The following is a 21832-nucleotide window of genomic DNA, read 5'->3' as shown; positions in this document are numbered from 1 at the left end:
GAGGGACTCGTCCATCTTGTCACTAAATAGCTTATGATTGTCAAAGGGAAGGTCCTCAAGAGTTGTCTGGACCTCCTTAGGGAAACCGCTAGACTGGAGCCAAGAATCTCAATGGAGCACCACTCCGGATGCCAGGGAGCATGACGCGGTGGTGGCAGGGTATCAACAGCAGCCTAGAGAGCTACCTTGGCCACCAGCTTGCCCTCATCCAACAGATGCTGAAAGTCCTGCTGCTTTTCTGGAGGGAAGAAGTTCGGAAAAACCACCAGCTTGGAATAGGACAGGAACTCATACTTTGCAAGAACAGCCTGGTACCTGGCAATGCAGAACAGGTAGACCCGTGGACGAAGATACCTTGTGGCCGAGCAAGTTCAGCTTTTTGGCAGTGTGGTCAGGAGGGGTGGATTTAAAGTGTTTCTGACTTAGCGCATTCGGTGGCCATGTGGGCTACCAGGGAGTTGGGTGGCAGGTGGGTAAAGAGAAAGTCCGTATCCTTAGACAGCACAAAGTAGCAGCGTTCCACCCACCTCAGCACAGGAGGCTGATGCGTGCTAAACAGCCTGAGCTGGCTGCAAGATGGCATCATGGATGGGCAAGGCAATACAGGAAGGTCCTGGAGAATGTCCAGGAATTGGTCCTGGAAGTCCTGAATGTCCTCCATTGAGAGATTAAGCTCAGCAGCCAAGCAAGCTCTGGTATTGGGCATGGTCATCAGGTGGCGAGAGGGAGAGTGAAATGAGGGCATCGTCCAGGAATGAAGAGGCACCCGCGGGGACCACAGGGGCCAACGTTGCAGCTGGTGCCCACAGGGCTGATGGAGCAGAAGCACCCAGAGACTCATCATGGAAAGTTGCAGTATGGGTGGAAAATAGGTGGTGATGCGGGTGGTGCATCCCACAATCATGGTAGGGGTCCAAAGCAGGTGACTAGGGACAGGAATACGGATCACCAGGCATCAGAGGTGCCTGCAGGTAGAAGAACCACGGGTCAGTATGTCGGTGGGTAGGACAAGTGGAGAGAGTCTGAGCTGTAGGACCAGGCAGGAGAGAAGGCTGTGTCTAGATTGGAGACCACTCAGATTCAGAAGAATGGTCCAGCAAGGGAGGGGCCATCAGTGCAAGATGAGGTCCGAGAGGGAATTCAACAAGTAGAAGGGGCTCATCCATCACTGGAGCCAGCAGAGAAGGATGGAGCACGAGGGGCTCATCCACTGGAGAATGTAGTCTTGGAATAGGCAGAGGTCCAGAGTGTGTGGGAGAGCCAGCAAAAGGCAGCACGAGCTCAGCCGATGGTGTCAGGGGTGATAATTGCCCTGGAATGTGCGGGACTGGGCGTTACAGGCCAGAAGGTGCTGGCAGCATCGATGGTGCCAAGGGCAAAGGAGGAGGCCCAGGTGCTGGAGCAGAAGATGGGGATGGTGGTGTACGACAGCATTTGGAGTGATGCGCCATATGAGCCTTCTTCAGAGCAGGAGTATCCACAGCTGCGCACAACTTCTCACCCAACCTAACAGCTTGGGAAGGTAACACTGCATTTAGAGACAGTCCCCATCAGGGAGCTGCCCTTATGTCTGTGCTTCTTGTGCATGAGGTGGGACTTGGATGAGTGTGACAGTGCTGCCAGTGAGGGGCTCAGTGAAGTGCTCACCTTGGGTGACGGGTCCCATTTGAGTGGGTCCATCGGAGCTGGGTTTGGTTGCACATGTGGGTGCATCACCTCCCCCATCAGACATTTGCAGAAGCAAAGTTCATGAGCTGCTCAAGTCTGGGATGGAAACAAGCGGCAGATGGAGCAGCAAGAGACAACATGGGCTTCACCAAGAGAGTAAAGGCAACGAGTGTGCTCGTTACTCACTGAAAAGGAGTGAGAGCACAAGGCCCAGTTCTTGAAGCAGACTTGTCGGGGCATAGTCCCCAGGTCGGGGAGAAAAAAGAACCCTGAAGGGGAAAAGCCCAAGGAAAACAAACAAACTAATAAAAAGTAACAGACAACTCTCTAACTAGAAACTATATACAGCAAAGATGAAGAGCAGTTCTCTTAGCGAGTTAAGATCACCGAGGAACAGGGGTTCTGTCAAGGTTCCTCCCCCACTCTGAACTCTAGGGTACAGATGTGGGGACCTGCATGAAAACCTCCTAAGCTTCCTTTTACCAGCTTAGGTTAAAACTTCCCCAAGGTACAAATTAATTTTACCCTTTGCCCTTGGAATTTCCACTGCCACCACCCAACTTTAACTGGGTTTACTGGGAAACGTAGTTTGGACATGTCTTTCCCCCCCAAAATCCTCCCAACCCTTGCACCCCACTTCCTGGGGCAGGTTTGGCAAAAATCCCCAACAATTTGCATAGGTGACCACAGACCCAAACCCTTGGATCTTAGAACAATGAAAAAGCATTCAGTTTTCTTACAAGAAGACTTTTAATAGAAGTAAAGGAATCACCTCTAAAATCAGGATGGTAGATACCTTACAGGGTAATTAGATTCAAAACATAGAGAATCCCTCTAGGCAAAACCTTAAGTTACAAAAAAGACACACAGACAGGAATAGTCATTGTATTCAGCACAGTTCTTTTCTCAGCCATTTAAAGAAATCATAATCGAACACATACCTAGCTAGATTACTTACTAAAAGTTCTAAGACTCCATTCCTGTTCTGTCCCTGGCAAAAGCAGCATACAGGCAGACCCAGACCCTTTGTTTCTCTCCCTCCTCCCAGCTTTTGAAAGTATCTTGTCTCCTCATTGGTCATTTTGGTCAGGTGCCAGCGAGGTTACCTTTAGCTTCTTAACCCTTTACAGGTGAGAGGATTTTTCCTCTGGCCAGGAGGGATTTTAAAGGGGTTTACCCTTCCCTTTATATTTATGACACGCCCCCCAAATCTCAGCTAGGGTGAAACGCTGGCTGGGATTTCCTCCTGGAGCTCTAGGAAAAACAGAGTTAATAAGACACATGCATCTCTAAATATACTACCAAGTACATAAAGACTAACGATATTTTCCACATCTCAAGGACGATTTTAACCAGTTGATTCTGGGAAACTTTCATGGGAGAGTGCATCAGCCACTTTGTTAGAAGCTCCTGAAATGTGTTGGATGTCGAAATCAAAATCTTGGAGAGCTAAACTCCACCGAATAAGTTTTTTGTTATTTCCCGTGGCAGTATGAAGCCACTGTAGTGCAGCATGGTAGGTTTGCAGATGGAAACGCCGTCCCCAAACATATGGGCGTAGCTTTTCCAGGGCATAGACAATGGCATAACATTCTTTTTCACTGACTGACCAGTTGCTTTCCCTCTCAGACAGTTTTTTGCTGAGAAACACTATAGGGTGGAATTCTTGATCAGGTCCTTTCTGCATTAAAACTGCTCCCACACCATGCTCGGACGCATCTGTGGTTTGTCAAAGTCTGGGGCCCTTAGCACAGGGTCAGACATGAGTGTTGCTTTAAGCTGGTTAAAGGCCTTCTGACACTCTTCGATCCACTGAACGGCATTTGGCTGTTTCCTTTTGGTTAGGTCTGTCAGTGGGGCGGCGATTTGGCTGTATTGCGGTACAAATCGTGTGTAATAACCGGCCAAGCCTAAGAAGGATTGAACCTGTTTCTTTGACTTTGGGACAAGCCACTTTTGGATAGCATCCACTTTGGCCTGTAGGGGGCTGATATTCCTTGACCCACCTGGTGTCCAAGGTAAGTCACTCTGTTTAGGCCTATTTGACACTTCTTAGCCTTAACAGTTAGTCCTGCCTCCCTCATGCGCTCAAGGACTTTTTGTAGATGTTCCACGTGTTCTGCCCAGGAATCCGAAAATATGGCCACATCGTCAAGGTAGGCGACTGCATATTCTCCTAATCCCGCTAGGAGATCATCTACAAGTCTTTGGAAGGTGGTGGGTGAATTTCGCAGCCCGAAAGGGAGTACATTAAATTCATACAGCCCGAGATGTGTGGTGAAGACTGACCTTTCCTTGGCGGATTCATCTAGCGGTACTTGCCAGTACCCCTTGGTTAAGTCCAAGGTAGAGATGAACTGGGCCCATCCCAGTTTCTCTAATAGTTCATCTGTGCATGGCATTGGATAGTTGTCTGGGCGAGTTACAGCATTTAGTTCACGGTAGTCCACGCAAAAACGTATCTCCCCATCTGGTTTGGGAACTAGAACCACTGGAGGTGCTCATGCACTTCCAGAGGGGCGGATTACACCCATCTGTAACATATCCTGGATCTCCCAGTCTGTAGCAGTTTTAGCTTGAGGAGACACCTGGTAAGGTTGGACTTTAATTGGGTGAGCATTACCTGTGTCAATGGAGTGGTATGCCCGTTCAGTCAGTCCTGGGGTGGTTGAGAACATTGGCGCATAGCTAGTGCACAGCTCCTGGATCTGCTGTCGCTGCATACACCCAAGGGTCATGGAGAGGTTCACCTCTTCCACACCACCAGCACTTTTCCCTTCGCAGTAGACACCTTCAGGCCACTCAGCGTCGTCTCCTCCCTGGGCTGTAAACTGACAAACCTTTAATTCTCTGGAATAAAAGGGCTTTAGAGAATTAATATGGTACACCTTAGGCTTTCGGTTGGAGGTGGGGAATGCTATGAGATAATTAACAGCTCCCAGGCGCTCCTGGACCGTGAATGGTCCTTCCCACGATGCTTCCATTTTATGGGCCTGGAGCGCCTTTAAGACCATGACCTGGTCTCCTACTTTGAAGGAACGCTCTCTGGCATGTTTATCATACCAGGCTTTTTGCTCTTTATGAGCATCCTGTAAGTTTTCTTTAGCAAGGGCTAAAGAGGTTCGGAGGGTGTTTTGTAAGTTGGTTACAAAGTCCAGAATGCTAGTTCCTGGAGAAGGTGTAAATCCCTCCTATTGCTGCTTCACCAACTGTAATGGCCCCTTAACCTCACGGCCATATACAAGTTCAAATGGGGAAAACCCTAAACTGGGATGTGGTACAGCTCTGTAGACAAAGAGCAACTGCTGCAACACTAGGTCCCAATCATTGGAGTGCTCATTTACGAATTTACGTATCATGGCCCCCAAAGTTCCATTAAACTTCTCCACCATGCCATTTGTTTGATGGGGGTAAGGAATGGCAACCAAGTGATTTACCCCATGAGCTTTCCAGAGGTTTTCCATAGTTCCTGCCAGGAAATTAGTCCCTGCATCTGTGAGGATGTTGGAGGGCCAACCTACCCTGGCAAAAATGTCTGCTAGTGCCTGGCACACACTTTTAGCCCTGGTGTTGCTTAGAACTACTGCTTCCGGCCATCGGGTGGCAAAATCCATGAAAGTCAGTATGTACTGCTTTCCTCTGGGTGTCTTTTTTGGAAAAGGACCCAGAATATCCACAGCTACTCGCTGAAATGGAACTTCAATGATGGGGAGTGGCTGGAGAGGGGCTTTGACCTGGTCTTGGGGTTTTCCCACTCTTAGGCATACTTCACAAGACCGGACATAGGTAGAAACATCCTTGCCCATTCCCTCCCAGTGGAATGACCCCCCCAAACGGATTTTGGTCCTGTTCACTCCAGCATGGCCACTAGGGTGATCGTGGGCTAAGCTCAAAAGCTTGGCCTGGTATTTAGTTGGAACTACCAACTGTCTCTGAGGATGCCAGTCTTCCTGGTGTCCACCAGAAAGAGTTTCCTTGTATAAAAGTCCTCTTTCTACAACAAACCTGGATCGATTAGAAGAGCTGAGAGGCGGTGGTTTGCTCCGTGCCGCCGCCCAAGCTCTCTGGAGGCTTCCATCTGCTTCCTGTTCGGTCTGAAACTGTTCCCTTGATGCTGGAAACATCAGTTCCTCATTGGATTGTGGACCTATGCTTGGTCCCTCTGGAAGCGATGTAGGGGATGGGGCTGTTTCCGTTGACTGTGAACCGCTCTCCGCTGGGACACTCTGTTGGGGTTCAGGCTCCGGCTGAGCCTTTTGTGTAGGGTTATGGGCTGCTGCCGGTTCAGGTTCGGTGGGGCCCTCTGGTGTTGAGGTTGCAAGTACTGGATTCAGTGCTGGCAATGGGTCTGATGCTGGTTGTTCCGCTGGTTCCGGTTCTGGGACTGGTTCCATCTGGGTCTCTGGGACTGGATCCACTACTGCTGTTGCAGACATTGGCCTGGGGTCCGGGTCCATCACCTCTGAGCGGGTCCTGATAGAAGTTTCTGGAACAGAGCTAGGCCTTACGGCTTGTTTAGCCTGGCTGCGGGTGACCATTCCCATCCTCTTGGCCCGCTTCACATGATTGGCCAAGTCTTCCCCCAACAGCATGGGGATGGGATAATCATCATAGACTGCAAAAGTCCACGTTCCTGACTAGCCCTGGTACTGGACAGGCAACTTGGCTGTAGGCAAATCGAAAGAGTTGAACTTGAAGGGTTGAATCGTCACTTGGATCTCTGGATTGATTAAACTGGGGTCCACTAAGGAAGCATGGATTGCTGACACTTGTGCTCCGGTGTCCCTCCATGCAGTGACCTTCTTCCTGCCCACACTCACAGTTTCCCTCCGCTCCAAGGGTATCTGGGAGGTATCTGGGCCTGCGGACCTCTGGTGTGATTCCGATGCAATGAACTGTAATCTGTTGGGGTTCTTGGGGCAGTTGGCCTTTAAATGCCCAGCTCGTTACATTTAAAACATCATCCAGCTGATGAGTCATTGGGGCGAGGCGGGTTGCTGGAGAACAGGGTGGGTGGGACAATAAGGTGTCTGAAGGGTTCTTTAGGAGGTAGATGGGTTAGGGTTAGGAGGTTAGGCGGCCCCCGGTAATAGGGTGTGGTCTGGGGTTGTCCCTTCTGGTCTCCATTCCAACTGCGACCAGTTTTCTTCTTCTCTGCCACCTCCACCCATCTGGCTCCAATCTCTCCTGCCTCAATTACAGGTTTGGGCTTCCCATCTAGGATGTATCTTTCTATTTCCTCAGGAACACCCTCTAAGAATTGTTCCATTTGCATTAGGAAGGGCAAATTTACTGGAGATTCAACACTTGCTCCTGATATCCAGGCATCCCAATGTTTCACAATGTGGTAGGCATGTCGGGTAAATGACACGTCTGGTTTCCACCTTAGGGCTCTGAACCGCCGATGAGAATGCTCGGGTGTTATCCCCATTCTGACTCTCACCTTGGATTTAAACAGTTCATACTTGTTCATGTGTTCTTTAGGCATTTCAGCCGCCACCTCAGCTAAGGGTCCACTGAGCTGCGGCCTCAGCTCTACCAGGTATTGGTCGGTAGAGATGCTGTACCCAAGGCAGGCCCTTTCGGAGTTTTCTAAGAAGGCCTCCGTATCATCGCCTGCCTTGTAGGTGGGGAACTTTCTGGGATGGGAAGTGGTACCTGGAGAAGGATTGCTAGGGTTTGTTGGTATATTCTGCTCAGCCTTTATCTTCTCCATCTCCTCCACATGCTTCCTCTCTTTTTCCTTCTCCTCCAGTTCTTTGGCCCTTGCCTCCATTTCCCTCCTGTGGGCAACCTCCTGTACCTCCTTCTCCAGCCACATGAGTTTTATCTGTCTTTCATGTTCCTTTTGTTTTTCCTCAGCCTGAAATCTGGCTAATTCCAGCTTTTGTTGAGCCGTGGAATCTGTCATCCTAAGTTTCAGAGAAGCTGAACAAATACAATTTAAATAGCCACCCCCCTTTGAATGTATTGGAACAGGCTACTATTAAACAGTGTGTGGTGGGACCAAATCATGCTGCATTTCTTCTTGAGGACGGTAGAGTCTGCAGCAGGAGAGTGAATTTGTGTGGGGGGGTGGAGGGTGAGAAAACCTGGATTTGTGCTGGAAATGGCCCACCTGATGATCACTTTAGATAAGCTATTACCAGCAGGACAGTGGGGTGGGAGGAGGTATTGGTTCATATTCTCTGTGTATATATAAAGTCTGCTGCAGTTTCCACGATATGCATCTGATGAAGTGAGCTGTAGCTCACGAAAGCTTATGCTCTAATAAATTGGTTAGTCTCTAAGGTGCCACAAGTACTCCTTTTCTTTTTGCGAATACAGACTAACACGGCTGTTACTCTGAAACCTAACCTCTCTGTTTTTAACTAACTTTACTCCCGAGGTTTAGAAATAAACAAACAAAACTTGGCTGTAAAATTTTGCTGTGCTGGAATAGGATACCTATTCTCTGATAGTGATTGTCAGCCTACAGAAAAAGACAATTCCCTTTGTCTCTGCTCTGGCCCCAAATCAAAGCAAAAAACCTCTAACTACTTGGAAACCTGCTTACCAGCAGCCCAAAGGGAAAAAAATTCCTTTCAAACCTGTGCTCTTGTAAAAAAAAAAAAAAAATCTATAAAAAACCCCTGCCACTTTTGTCTCCAGGCAAATGGGTAGAACACCGCCCCCCCATTTACTTTTAGGGGGAAAAAAAACTCTGGTTTGTGAAGACTGTGAATTTCCCTGCAGGAGTTAATTACTCTGCCTCCAGGCAAAGAAAACCTGCAATTCACAAAGATAATCCCCTTTTGTCTCTGCTCTGGCCCCAAAGCAGAGAAAAAACTAGCTGCTTTCAGTTGGACCTCCTTTCCGGCAGCTCCAAAGGAAAAAAAAAATATTTCCTTTTTAAAATCTGTATTTCTGGCTCAAAAAAATCTCAAATTGATCTCAAAATGATTTCAGGTTAATCCCACCACTCTGCCACCATGTCAAGGTTCCTCCCCCACTCTGAACTCTAGGGTACAGATGTGGGGACCTCCATGAAAACCTCCTAAGCTTCCTTTTACCAGCTTAGGTTAAAACTTCCCCAAGGTACAAATTAATTTTACCCTTTGCCCTTGGAATTTCCACTGTCACCACCAGACTTTAACTGGGTTTACTGGGAAACATAGTTTGGACATGTCTTTCCCCCAAAAATCCTCCCAACCCTTGCACCTCACTTCCTGGGGAAGGTTTGGTAAAAATCCTCACCAATTTGCATAGGTGACCACAGACCCAAACCCTTGGATCTGAGAACAATGAAAAAGCATTCAGTTTTCTTACAAGAAGACTTTTAATAGAAGTAAAGGAATCACCTCTGTAAAATCAGAATGGTAGATACCTCACAGGGTAATTAGATTCAAAACATAGAGAATCCCTCTAGGCAAAACCTTAAGTTACAAAAAAGACACACAGACAGGAATAGTCATTGTATTCAGCACAGTTCTTTTCTCAGCCATTTAAAGAAATCATAATCTAACACATCCAGCTAGATTACTTACTAAAAGTTCTAAGACTCCATTCCTGTTCTGTCCCTGGCAAAAGCAGCATACAGACAGACACAGACCCTTTGTTTCTCTCCCTCTTCCCAGCTTTTCAATGTATCTTGTCTCCTCATTGGTCATTTTGGTCAGATGCCAGCGAGGTTATCTTTAGCTTCTTAACCCTTTACAGGTGAGAGGATTTTTCCTCTGGCCAGGAGGGATTTTAAAGGGGTTTACCCTTCCCTTTATATTTATGACAGGTTCTGACTCTGGCCATGCAGCAGGAAGAGGAAACTGGAGCGGCATCGACCCGCACAGCCTCTTAAAGCCTTGGACATCTCACACAGTGGAGCACAACACACGTGGAGGTCAACAGACACTACCATGAACAGTTCCAGCTCCGGCACATAACACACATGCGCACCTGCGTTTGAAATCCACATAGGGACCATCACTCAAAGAATTATTGTTTCAGGATCTCTGCAATCTAAGGCTTCATTTCTGCACCAGTTTGATGATTTGCACATTTTCATTTCATAATGGCATGTCTGATAACTACCCAATGGGCCAGGTGGCTCTCATATGTCCGTTTAACTATATAATTGAGTACAAATACTGCATGAATTATTTCCTGATCATAGCTGCAAAGAACATCACCAGGTCCACTGCAATGTAATTAAAAGTCAGGCAAGAATGTAGAGGAACACAGCTCCATGGCGGAACCATGGGGCCACGGAGGCACAACTGTGGTGTACTAGATAATAGTGCAGAGACTCTGGAAATCTCACAAATACCCCATGCCACTTTTGCTGTATGGGGGACATCCCCCTCCCACAAAAGAACAATTCACAGAGAACCCTGCAATCAGGGACTATGTTTTTCTTGTCCTTGATAAGGGGATAATTTGATCCCAACTCAATTTTACAGAAAGGCATTCCGTGAAGTGAACATAAGCGCTTCCCTTAGGAACCCTGCCCCTGAAGATATACTAGGAATGCCTTCAATATGCTACAAAACATCTCTAACAGGCTGGACTCAATTTTAAAAGGACTTAATTCTGCTAATACAATAACTCATTGTCCTGTCATAGTTCATATTAATCAAAAAGCATTACTGGCAGCAGTAATGAATTTTGCAAACTCTCCCGTCTAAGCTGGTATTGCCTGAAAAATGTGGCATTGTTATGGTGCAAAGAGTAGGAGGCGGAAGATTGAATAAACTGTGCTGTAAAATAGTTTTATATGCCTCTTGCTTTCCCTTTAATTTTCTTTTATCATAATCTATTAATAATCTGGAAGGACACACATAAAACGTGAAGATTCCTGTCCATTGTTTATTTGCCCATCAACTCGGCAAAGGTTTCCAATTAGACAGATTCTGTCAGACAGAAATACAAGAGCACCCGAGAACACATTACAGAACAAGAACACCCACATTAAACAAACAGAGCCATAAAACAAAACAGTGTAAATTAGAAGCAGTTAGCGTAACGAACTGGAATTGTTGCCAAGTGGAAAGATTTGCATTACATATTTATAAAGTACATTCCAATTACATATCAGCTATTTATTTATTTACTGACTGCCCAGTTGTGTGGCAGACCCACAAGGCTAAGAGATAATATGAAAATGCTCCATTCTCAGGATGAAGCCTCGTGCCACATGGCATTCCAGCCACTGACAGCATCCAAATTATTTTTCTTTAGAACACACAGGCCCTGATCCTGCTCTGTGCAATACCTCTGTAAATGACTCATCTGAAGTCAGAGTTATCCAGTGTATGTAAGATCAGACTCAGGCTAAGAGAATTACAGGTAACCAATAATAACAGGGAAGAGCTCAAACAGAGAAAGGTTAGTGCTTTTTAAAGTACCACACTTAACCAAGAGTCACAGATGATATGCTCAATCTATGGAAACTGAACTTTTATTAGCATAAAGTGGGATAATTCAGAGCTTGTCCCTGTAATCCCTCTTCAGGCATACTGTGTATGTGTGTGCGTGCGTGTGCTGAAACACGTGAGATGCCTGAAGAGGGATTACAGGGACAAGCACTGAATATATACAGGTTTCAGAGTAGCAGCCGCGTGAGTCTGTATTCGCAAAAAGAAAAGGAGGACTTGCGGCACCTTAGAGACTAACACATTTATTTGAGCATCATGAGCTACAGCTCACTGCATCTGATGAAGTGAGCTGTAGCTCACCAAAGCTGATGCTCAGATAAATGTGTTAGTCTCTAAGGTGCCGCAAGTCCTCCTTTTCTTTTTGAATATATAATGTATGTACACACACACACACGTACCTACATTTTGTCCTAGTGGCATAACTTACATACTAATTTACTGGAGTATTTCAGCATCAAGAAGGCTCCCCCCCTATTTAAAAAAAGATTCTAGTAGCACGATCCTGCTCCCATAACATCAACAATGGGAGCAGAAGTGGGCCATACATTAGCACGTACAAAGTACAGAGCCTAGTATGCGTGCATCAGTGTTACTCTGTTGCACGCAACTGCAAACACAATGCAGACGGCTTTCAAAATATGGCTCTAAGGAACCATTTTTCATATTTGTAACATTAGGACCTGGGGAATTGGGCTAAATCCTGTAGGAATTTAAGGTTCTGGCTTTGATTTATAAAGACCTAAATAACATGGGTCCTTTCTACTTGAGAGACCACCTTCGGAGCCTAAATCACTTGGGTGCTCTTGAAAATTTCCTCCCATACCAACATAGTTTTATTGCAAACATTAATGACTTTCAATAACTTCTCAGTCCTGTCAGAGGAAAATCAATTACTTCACATGCTCATGTTGCTGGGGAACAGGATACAGATCATGGGGATTTTCATCTATTACACTATTCCATTTCCAAACATTACACAAAAGGGAATACAATCAAACCAAAACCTACCAACAAATGAAAGAAAAGAAATCAACTGTGTCCAAAGAGAGGACCAAACTCCTCAGCTCTCTTGTGCACCAACACTGGCTAGTACAAAGCTATTCCTAACCTTTCCACTTCAAGACAGGTTATATGAAGGACCATACTAACACTAGGATGCTGTAAAAAATTTGCTCTGCACCTCTTTAAGCATCAACTTGCCATGCGTATGACCCTTCCCAGCTGCTACATCTTCTTCTGCCCCAACAAGTCTCATGATCACCATAGTGAATGTTGACATCTTAGCACTCCCTACTAGCACAGCAATGTTATTTGCACACCTTCAGCAAAGGAATGGTAGAGCAGCCTAGATACTGCGGTGAGATGCCAGTAGGTAGGCAGAGGCGCTGTTAGGAATCATTGTGGCACAGGGCTAAAGGAGGCAGGCAAACCAATATTAAAAGACGTTTCTTTACATTTGGCACTATAACCTCCTACGATGCGAGAAACACTGAGTTCGAGACAACATGCGTATGACAGAGATAACATGGCAGTGGGACAATGCATATGCCTGTTTATTTCTGCACAGAATCTTTCAGATAGGAAGTACCACTAAGCCCTTTGCAGCACACTGAGCACATTCTTAATGAAGAAAATCTAGAGCTCAGTTTGTCTGTGCCAAGCTGGCTCTCTGCCACACATGTAGCACTTCCTCTCCCTGATTGACAACTGGAATGTAGGCAGGCGAATGGCTGCAGGCGCAGCATATCTGTAAGGCCTAAAAACAGAGTTTTTAAAAGTCATCTCCTTTTCCCCAGGCCAAAATGAGGAGGGGGAGAGATGAAGAATAGGTTTCCCTAATCTATTGCAAATTGCAGTGGGGGAGGTTTAGGTTGGATATTAGGAAAAACTTTTTCACTAGGAGGGTGGTGAAACACTGGAATGCGTTGCCTAGGGAGGTGGGGGAATCTCCTTCCTTAGTAGTTTTTAAGGTCAGGCTTGACAAAGCCCTGGCTGGGATGGTTTAATTGGGGATTGGTCCTGCTTTCGAGCAGGGGGTTGGACTAGATGACCTCCTGAGGTCCCTTCCAACCCTGATATTCTATGATTCTATGATTCTGTTGCATTCCTATAGGTATAACTGAACATCTGTGTATGTGTCTTCCCACTCATACATACAGATCCCATATAAAAAGGGAGAAACAGCAGCAATGTAATCCCAAGTGTGGCCTATCAAATACCCATACCCTCCCAGAATTCCACACTGTCCCTTGCCAGTTAGTCTAAAACAGTGGTTCTCGAACTGTGGTAAGTGGACTGCAATGAAATCATACACAGATTGGTTAAAAAAGACTTTAGGCCTAAAGAACTATCGAACTTGAGTGTTTCCATTTTTCAGTGTCCAACCTGAGACACCTTAAAGTGGCCAGATTTTCAGAAAGTGCTGAACATCCCCCCACTGGAAATCAGGCCTCTTTCAAGGGGCCCATGTTGGGCCCCCAAAATCACTGATCACTTTTGAAAGTTTAGGCGTTGGTCTTTATAATTGGTTCAGTAACTCAAAATATGTACAGTCATGCAGAAAGCCCTATGTTTGATTGTATGGTGCATAATCTATCAGCCCACAGGTGCTTAAGCAGTTCTCTGATAGGAGTTACAGTCCAGCAGGGCTCAGACTTTTGTACTGGTCACCCCTTTCATGCAACAAGCCGCTGAGTATGACCCCCCTTATAAATTAAAAACACTTTAAAAATATTTAACACCATTATAAATGCTGGAGGTGAAGTGGAGTTGGGGGAGGCTGACAGCTCATGACCCCCCCACGGAATAACTTCACACCCCCTGCAGCGTCACAACCTGCAATTTGAGAACCCCTGAGTTACACCTTAAATCCCTTGGGTATTGAAGGATGAAAAGAGCCCCGAAAATAGGTTGACAGATTACAGAACAACAGGCAAAAGGAACGTCCAGTCTGTTAAAGGATACCCTTCACAAAGGAATAGTGGGTGTTCTCCTGCTATCGCAGTAGGCTGGGTCCAGAGTAACTCCACTGAAATCAGAAAGGTTACTCTGGATTTACACCTGTTTTATTGGCCAGAATCTAGCCCTTTGTGTGCATATTCAATGTTTAAAAGGCACCGATCCCTTTAAGGGTGTTGGTGTTACCTTGTTCTCCTCAGGAATGAAGAGGATGTGGAAGGTAGATGCCATGCCCGGTGCTACTTTGTGACCCACATCATTGGGACTGATAACTCTGAAGTAAGGAGAACTCTCCAGGATGACTTTCACCAACCGGGGAATCTGTAGGAGACATGTAAAATATAAGATTATGCAATCCACATGGAAGGGCAAAGAGAAAGAAATCATCCTAGTCATCAAATGGGGATATTGATCCTTAGTGCTCCCTAAAGGTTAAGTGCAATTAGTTTATTATAGGGGAAATGGAGAGACATTAAACTTTTTGATGTGTTGAGTTTGAGTTGGCAGTGGGCCATTTATTCTATTCTATGTAGGCTCTTGCACTGCGCTCATCACCATAGTACTGAAGCACCTTCCAGTACCTATTGAACATCTGGGGACAGGTGTGCACGAGCCTGCCCACATCTAAAGGCCCCTCCCTCAGCGTAAGGAGTGGGGCTACCAGACCCAGATCTCAAACAATTCTGGGTGGGGGTGTAGTGGGGCAGCTGCCACACTCCATGAGAAAAAGGGTTGGAACAGGCCAGAGAGGTTGCGCAGACCAGCAGCCAATCAGCAAAGGCCTGTGGAGACCCAATGAAGGCAAGGGAAGAGGTGGCCAATCAGGGCCAAGCTGGGTCCTATATAAAGGCTGCCTAGCAAAGGAGAAGACAGTCTCTCCCTGACTAGCAAGGGAGGAGGACTGGCTCCTGCGGTAAGGAGATAGCACCTTGGACAGAGAAGTGCTGGGCAGGCTTGGAGGAGCAGAGAAGAGCTCTGGCCCAGTTACCTGCCAGGCTGCAGCCCCTGCTAAAAAGGGTTGAGAAGGTGCACGGGGCCAAAGGGGAAGTGGCCCGGGGAAGACAGCCAGACAAGAGGGGAGTGAAGGAGGGCAGAGAGAGGCTGCCACTAGAGGGTCCCTGCGTTGGGACCCAGAGTAGCGGGTGGGCCTGGGTCTCTCCCTTTCCCTCCTTATACTGCACCTGGCCACAGAGGAGTGGGGCCGAGACAGACGGCAACCTGCTCCTGAGGCAAGAGGCTAGACAGTGTGTTTGTGGTTGGCCACTGAGACAGGTGCAAGCCAAAGGACTGCTATTAACCCCCTGCCTCCCAGAAGGGGGTGAGACTGGAGTAGTGGGCACTGCTGGAGGGCAGTGTCCTGAAAAGAACGCTGCCGAGCGGGGAGCAACACGGTTCCCAAACCAGCAGAGCAGTCAACGGGTGAGACACCACTTGCAGAGGGTACTCTGCAGCTGACAAGAGCTAATTCCCAGAGCAACCAGCGGGAGACGCCAGCGGTAGTGAGTCCTGACCCCACCACAGTGGGCAACAAATGATAAGACAGGGATGGGAGTGAGGGTCAAAAGCAGGGAGCCAGAGGGGGACACCTTCCCATGTTGCATTAAGCAACATGATTAACGTTGTGACATGTTGGTTGTTCTCTCATCCTCTCCCCTGGGGTGGAGGGGGAGGGGAGTGTGTGCAGTGGAGTCTTTTACTTTGGTAGGGGTTTTTCTGTTCCAAAGAAAAATGCCACATAATCAGCTGGCCAAGCAAAACAAAGTAAACGATCAAGGAATTCTCAGCATAAACATAAGTAACAGGAGCTGTGAGAATAAAGGAGTTCATCTAGGGATGAGGAGCAGAGGGAGAAGGAAGGGAGCAAGACAGCCTTGGGAAGGCACTGACTGACATCAGAAGAGATGAAGGAAGAACCACCCAAGAGTTGACAAAGGAACAGCTGAAGAGAATCAGAGAAGAGTCACAAAAGCCCAAAGAGCAGGAAGCCAGAAGCAGAGAGTTACTGACTGTCCAAAGAAAGGTTGTGGTTACTTGGTTTCCCCTGGGGCATGCCCATCTGTTGATACTGTTCTTTAGGGGGAATGCTACCTTTGTGTATTTCCAGCCTCAGGCTATGTTACTGTTATTGACTTGTATTCCAGTTTCATTATTAAAAACTAGCATGACTTCTTGCAGAAGATTCTGCCGGTTGATCAGTTCATAATCAGACAACAGTTAAAGCTCAGTGGAGCCAAATTCCCAAGTACCTTGTTAATACACAGGAAACCTTGCATGGCATTTTGCAATGAGAGCTGCCCTTCATGATGTCACAATAAAATTGCCCCCCTCACCACGGAGTCCCCTGGGTACGCACCAGCATTGTATATTGCTAATGCTTTTATATGCATTGGGAAGGGTTGAAGGTGTGTGGAATGAAAGATTCCTTTGCAGGTTGTGAGAGGCCGAAGAGGGAAGAAGGGAGAAAGGAACGGGTTAACTCGACGATTCAGCTAGGCTCGAAGATAAGGAATGAAACTGCCACTCAAGGCCAATGCACACAAACAAGCTCCCTGCTGCTAAACAGCCAAAAGCCTGTTGGCAAGGAGACCTGAACCAGACAGACCTGAAGGGGGTTGCAAAACAAAAAAGATTGCGAAGGCCAGTAAATTGAAAAACAACTGTCTCGCAACCCTGCAGCCCAGTGTGTTTTGGGGAACCTAAGGGAGCGTTCGGACTGGTCAGGCGGGTTCGGACTGGTACCGAGAGCACAGGGAACAAAGGGCTCTGGACGAAAATGCCCCTGGAAGAACCCAGGGCTTAAAACCCTCCCGAGAGCTGAAGCAAGTCAGAGATCAACAGCAGACCCTAAATGGCCTGTGCACAGGACAGAACTCTCATCTACCCCTCCCCCACCTTCTTCTTACGTTACATCCAGGCATGGCTAGCCTCTGGTTGTGCATGTGTGAGTATGAAAGTGGGTTAGGGCTCGGGCACTAATGCTTTCTTCCTTCCTCTGAGTGACGTGGGGAGCACCCAGCACTCCCCGCTATTATTTTATTAATAAAGCTTTAAAACTTAGTCACTTGGTGTGCTCCTTCATCACCTCCCCTAACGATCCTGCGGCCTCAGCCTGATCACCTGATGCCTCAGGCAAATTGATAACATACATCTGTCACAATGATACTGGAAGAAAATAGAAAACAAACAGGGGTTTACTGGTACTGGCGCAGCAAGCCTAAAGCATGCAATCTACCGCTGAGAGAAACTCAAATGAAAATTTTTTTTACTAACAAGCTGGGAGATCTTCACAAATATGCCACAAAATCCAATTCATGCTTTGGAGCATAGGGATTTCTACATGTGATCAGACCAGTAACCAGTCACTGATGGCTACCATCACTGTAAATGCAGATGATCCAGAATCCTTCAATTATAGCTTGTGGAAGTGAGTTCCAAAGGCTAACTTTAAATTGTGTACAAAAGTCCTGTGTAATCTATTCTCTAATAAAATGAATGTACATAAGCATTTTCTGCAGAACAAACAATGAAAATCTCTCTAAGCACTGCTTAGAAAGAGCCAGAGAAAAAGAAAGCAATTTTACTATGTATAAATAGCAGCAATAAAGATGGACTAAATCATTCCACCTCTGTATTTAAAAGATTAGAGAGGCCACATTCGGAATACTCTATGCCTTTAACTTGATTTTCACAAAGCAGAGCACAGAGTTATAATCACAAGTGCATTGTCTGCAGCTGTCAATTCAGAGATCTGAAAACTAGAGATAAAACATTCTAAACTAACTGCTGAAGTGTCTTGTTACTTTTATACAATGAAAACTATTTACAAAAACAGTCAAATTAAAACGTAAGGGGATCTTTTGGGGGTTTATTAACAACATCCCTGTGGTATTAAAATTCAGCAGAGATGAGTGTGGAATCTTCAAGACTGTTAATGCTACAGTATGTCTCAGGGTCCCTATTACACAAGTGCTGTCCAGTGACTGAGGTCTCACTAGCTTCCAAAACACATTTGTTTTGGAACAGCAACAATTCCACACTGTCTCATTCACACAGTCACTCCCTCCCTCCCATAACGTACACCTCCCCAGTTGCAACTGTACACGTTTATTCATTTTGCTGGGAGCTGCAGAAATATTTATGCAGAAGTTCTTTTCCACTTAAAAAGAAGAGTTAACGCTTTGTCTGCTGGCTGGTATTTGGCAAAGATGAACATCATTTGCTGCCACATCTACATCACTCGGAAGCAGTGCTGTGGCAATGGTACGCCTGTCCTCCAAAGGGCAAGTGTAAGGGAATGCAGCAGAGAAGTGGTCAAGGAGGAGAAGTGAGGCAGGGTTTGTTGGAGAAGTGTACACAGGCAGGGTCAACCCAAGTTAAAATTGGGATTATACTGTAGAGCATACAAAATCTCACGAGGAAGCTCCTTCCCTTTTGTTTTGGGAATACATGTGTCATGGCTCAGCCATATTGCCAATATTCCTCCACTACCAAATGAATGTAGCCCTAAGGTCCTCACAGCATCTTTCTCCTCTCCTGGGACACTCTCTAACACTAGTTCCCTTTAGCCTCCTACTACCTCCATAACAGCAGAGCTTCTCATTAGCCATTACTCTCAGGCAGGCTTCATTTCATCCTCTGATTTATCATCTTGTACCATTAGAACCAGAGAAGGATTTCTTTCTTTCCACTCTCTCCTATACACTTTTCCATCCTCTTTGCACCTGAAGTTTTATATCTAATATGCCTTTTCCTTGCAGGACGAGATCTCTGATTACTTTTCACACTTTCTTCTTGTTGTTCAGATGTCAAACAAAACCCTGGGGCGTACAATAGTTTCTCCTGGAACACTTTCTTATTCAGATCCCTTTCTTGCTCCTTCTCACTATCTTTTCCCATGGGATTCTTTCCGGCACACACCTCCTTCAAGCAAGCTTATTCTCTGCTGAAATTTCAAGTCCTCGTTTTCTCCATTTTCAGTCCTGATTATAAATCAATGGTTCAAAATTGCTGAGATCTTTCAACTGCCTCCCCGCTCCCACTCCTCTCAGGGAAATCTCAAAATGATCACAAAGTTATTTCAAGCAAAGGCGGCAGACACTGTGGAAAGAGCTGAGGTGCTGGCGATCGTGAGCCCTCTAAAGGTAAAACAGAGCTACTCCTCTCAGAAAAGGCATGGCACTGAAAGGGCTTCTGAAATTCGTTCATAAGCATGCAATTAAAAGGCATTCTACTGCTGCCAGTAAGTCAGTCTGTTCCCATTTCTGATTTAAATGAACATTTCTGGACACTAACACCATTGAGTTAATTTTACTCCAGTGTATGTAAGAAGGAAATCAGTCCCTGTACTTGCTCTTAGTGATTTATAAGACATGTCAGTTCAATGCAGAGGATACATATGTTACTAACTCACTTCTCAAAAGAGATTAACATTAAAACCTGTGGGTCAGTTCCGGGCCCAGAGAGAGTCTGGGGAGTAGAGTGCATAGCAACCACATGCAATGGGGAGGCTTTGCAGCCACAAGCATGTCTGGCTAAGCCCAGCCCTATTTCTACTGGCAATCGGGTGGAGGGGAAAGACTTCAGGTATGCAGTGCCATGCTGTTGGTTGGCCCAGAGGGAAGCAGACACATTCCTCCCCAGGTGAGTGACAGACAGGGGGCATGAACAGGCCACATGGCTCAAGATGGCTCACAGCTCTGAAACAGGATTGTCAGGGGGGAGAGGGGAAGAGGCCAGTGGGAGGAAGATCTCCCTGAAGGTAATCACAGGGTACGGAGAAGTCTCCTCCCACAACTCCCACCAACCTGAAACAGGATTGTCAGGGGGGAGAGGAGAAGAGGCCACTGGGAGGAAGATCTCCCTGAAGGTAATCACAGGGTACAGAGAAGTCTCCTCCAGCAACTCCCATCAACCCAGCCTTTCCTGTAACACAATACCTGGAACTCTCCTTTCCCCATGCAAGAGCAGCAGCCCAAGGGTGGCACGGACCTCTGCCACATCACAGACTGACAGACAGAGTCGGGACTGAGACAGTGCTGTTATGGGCAGGGGAAGGAAGCTCCTCTGCCTGATTCCCCACCCCCAGCAGCTCCACATCATCTAGTAGCGTCAGCTGACTTCAGAGTCATTGAGTGAGGTGCACAGGTGGTGCAGTGATTTGGCCCCATACAAATCGGGAACACTTCTGTCAAGGTTCCTCCCCCACTCTGAACTCTAGGGTACAGATGTGGGGACCTCCATGAAAACCTCCTAAGCTTCCTTTTACCAGCTTAGGTTAAAACTTCCCCAAGGTACAAATTAATTTTATCCTTTGTCCTTGGAATATCCACTGCCACCACCAAACTCTAACTGGGTTTACTGGGAAACGTAGTTTGGACACGTCTTTCCCCCCAGAATCCTCCCAACCCTTGCACCCCACTTCCTGGGGAAGGTTTGGTAAAAATCCTCACCAATTTGCATAGGTGACCACAGACCCAAACCCTTGGATCTGAGAACAATGAAAAAGCATTCAGTTTTCTTACAAGAAGACTTTTAATAGAAATAGAAGTAAATAGAAGTAAAGGAATCACCCCTGTAAAATCAGGATGGTAGATACCTTACAGGGTAATTAGATTCAAACATAGAGAATCCCTCTAGGCAAAACCTTAAGTTACAAAAAAGACACACAGACAGAAATAGTCATTCTATTCAGCACAATTCTTTTCTCAGCCATTTAAAGAAATCATAATCTAACGCATACCTAGCTGATTACTTACTAAAAGTTCTAAGACTCCTTTCCTGTTCTATCCCAAGCAAAAGCAGCATACTGACAGACACAGACCCTTTGTTTCTCTCCCTCCTCCCAGCTTTTGAAAGTATCTTGTCTCCTCATTGGTCATTTTGGTCAGGTGCCAGCGAGGTTACCTTTAGCTTCTTAACCCTTTACAGGTGAGAGGATTTTTCCTCTGGCCAGGAGGTATTTTAAAGGGGTTTACCCTTCCCTTTATATTTATGACAACTTCAAAGGGGAAGGAGAGCCTATCTGAGCTGAGGCTGATTCATCCATCCCCAGGTGAGTAATGATGCAGAGACAGAGGCTGGTAAATGGATTACATCAATGTGAGGAGATCATATTAATTACAGAGAGGGAATAAGTGTGAAGGAAATCACCCTGTTTTGAGACACAATCCAAGTGAACAATCCTGATTTTAACAAGCAGGGATGAGGACACCAGGGCTGGGCCCCACTGTGGCCATGCTTGAGTAAAATAGAAGACACATGTCAACATGGAACATTTGCAGACCAGGGGAAGATGAACTGAGACACTCTAGGAGTCCTCACACAGCAGCATGGTGACCTGCTGACTCCAGGGGGTCTGGTGGGACCCCCAAAAGAATGTAGACATCTTTAGCGGGGTCGTATTGGAAAACGTGGGAGGTTCTAAAGGCCCCTCCCCCAACCTAGAGGGAGGGACCACTGGACCCAGGGACCAAGTAAATGCGGGGGACAACTAATGAAAAATGGGTCGGAGTGAAGGTCATAGGTTCAAAACGAGGATACCGGATGGGGACACCGAGCAGAGAACCCCGGACAGCGCCCACCGCTCCTCAAAGCTGTCAAGGGAGCTAGTGATGCTGCCCAGTGGAACTCTGCCCGGATGCGTGAAACTACGGAGGAGCAAAAATAGGCCCCACAGTTGCAGAGCACCCCCTTGTCCACCATCCTCCTCCTGTTGTTATAGATGGAAACTTTGGCCAGGGCCAGGAGGAGGTTGATGAGGAGGTCTTGTGACTTTGTGGGGCCACGGATAAGGTGTG

The 21832-nt window shown here is 46.6% G+C and overlaps 1 protein-coding gene across 1 annotated transcript in view; it reads right to left on the bottom strand.

Annotated features, from left to right (window-relative positions):
- Positions 1–21832, bottom strand: part of HYDIN (HYDIN axonemal central pair apparatus protein) — a 427107-nt gene that overhangs the window by 366548 nt on the left and 38727 nt on the right. The window contains exon 5 of the mRNA XM_073307159.2: positions 14223–14357. Within this exon, the coding sequence (XP_073163260.2) occupies positions 14223–14357 (135 nt within the window). The remainder of the gene's footprint in view (positions 1–14222; positions 14358–21832) is intronic.

Source organism: Lepidochelys kempii, chromosome 12 (assembly GCF_965140285.1).
Source record: "Lepidochelys kempii isolate rLepKem1 chromosome 12, rLepKem1.hap1, whole genome shotgun sequence".
NCBI classification, from domain to species: domain Eukaryota; kingdom Metazoa; phylum Chordata; order Testudines; family Cheloniidae; genus Lepidochelys; species Lepidochelys kempii.
Note: the sequence above shows the minus strand (reverse complement) of the source record. Positions and strands in the feature narration are given on the sequence as shown.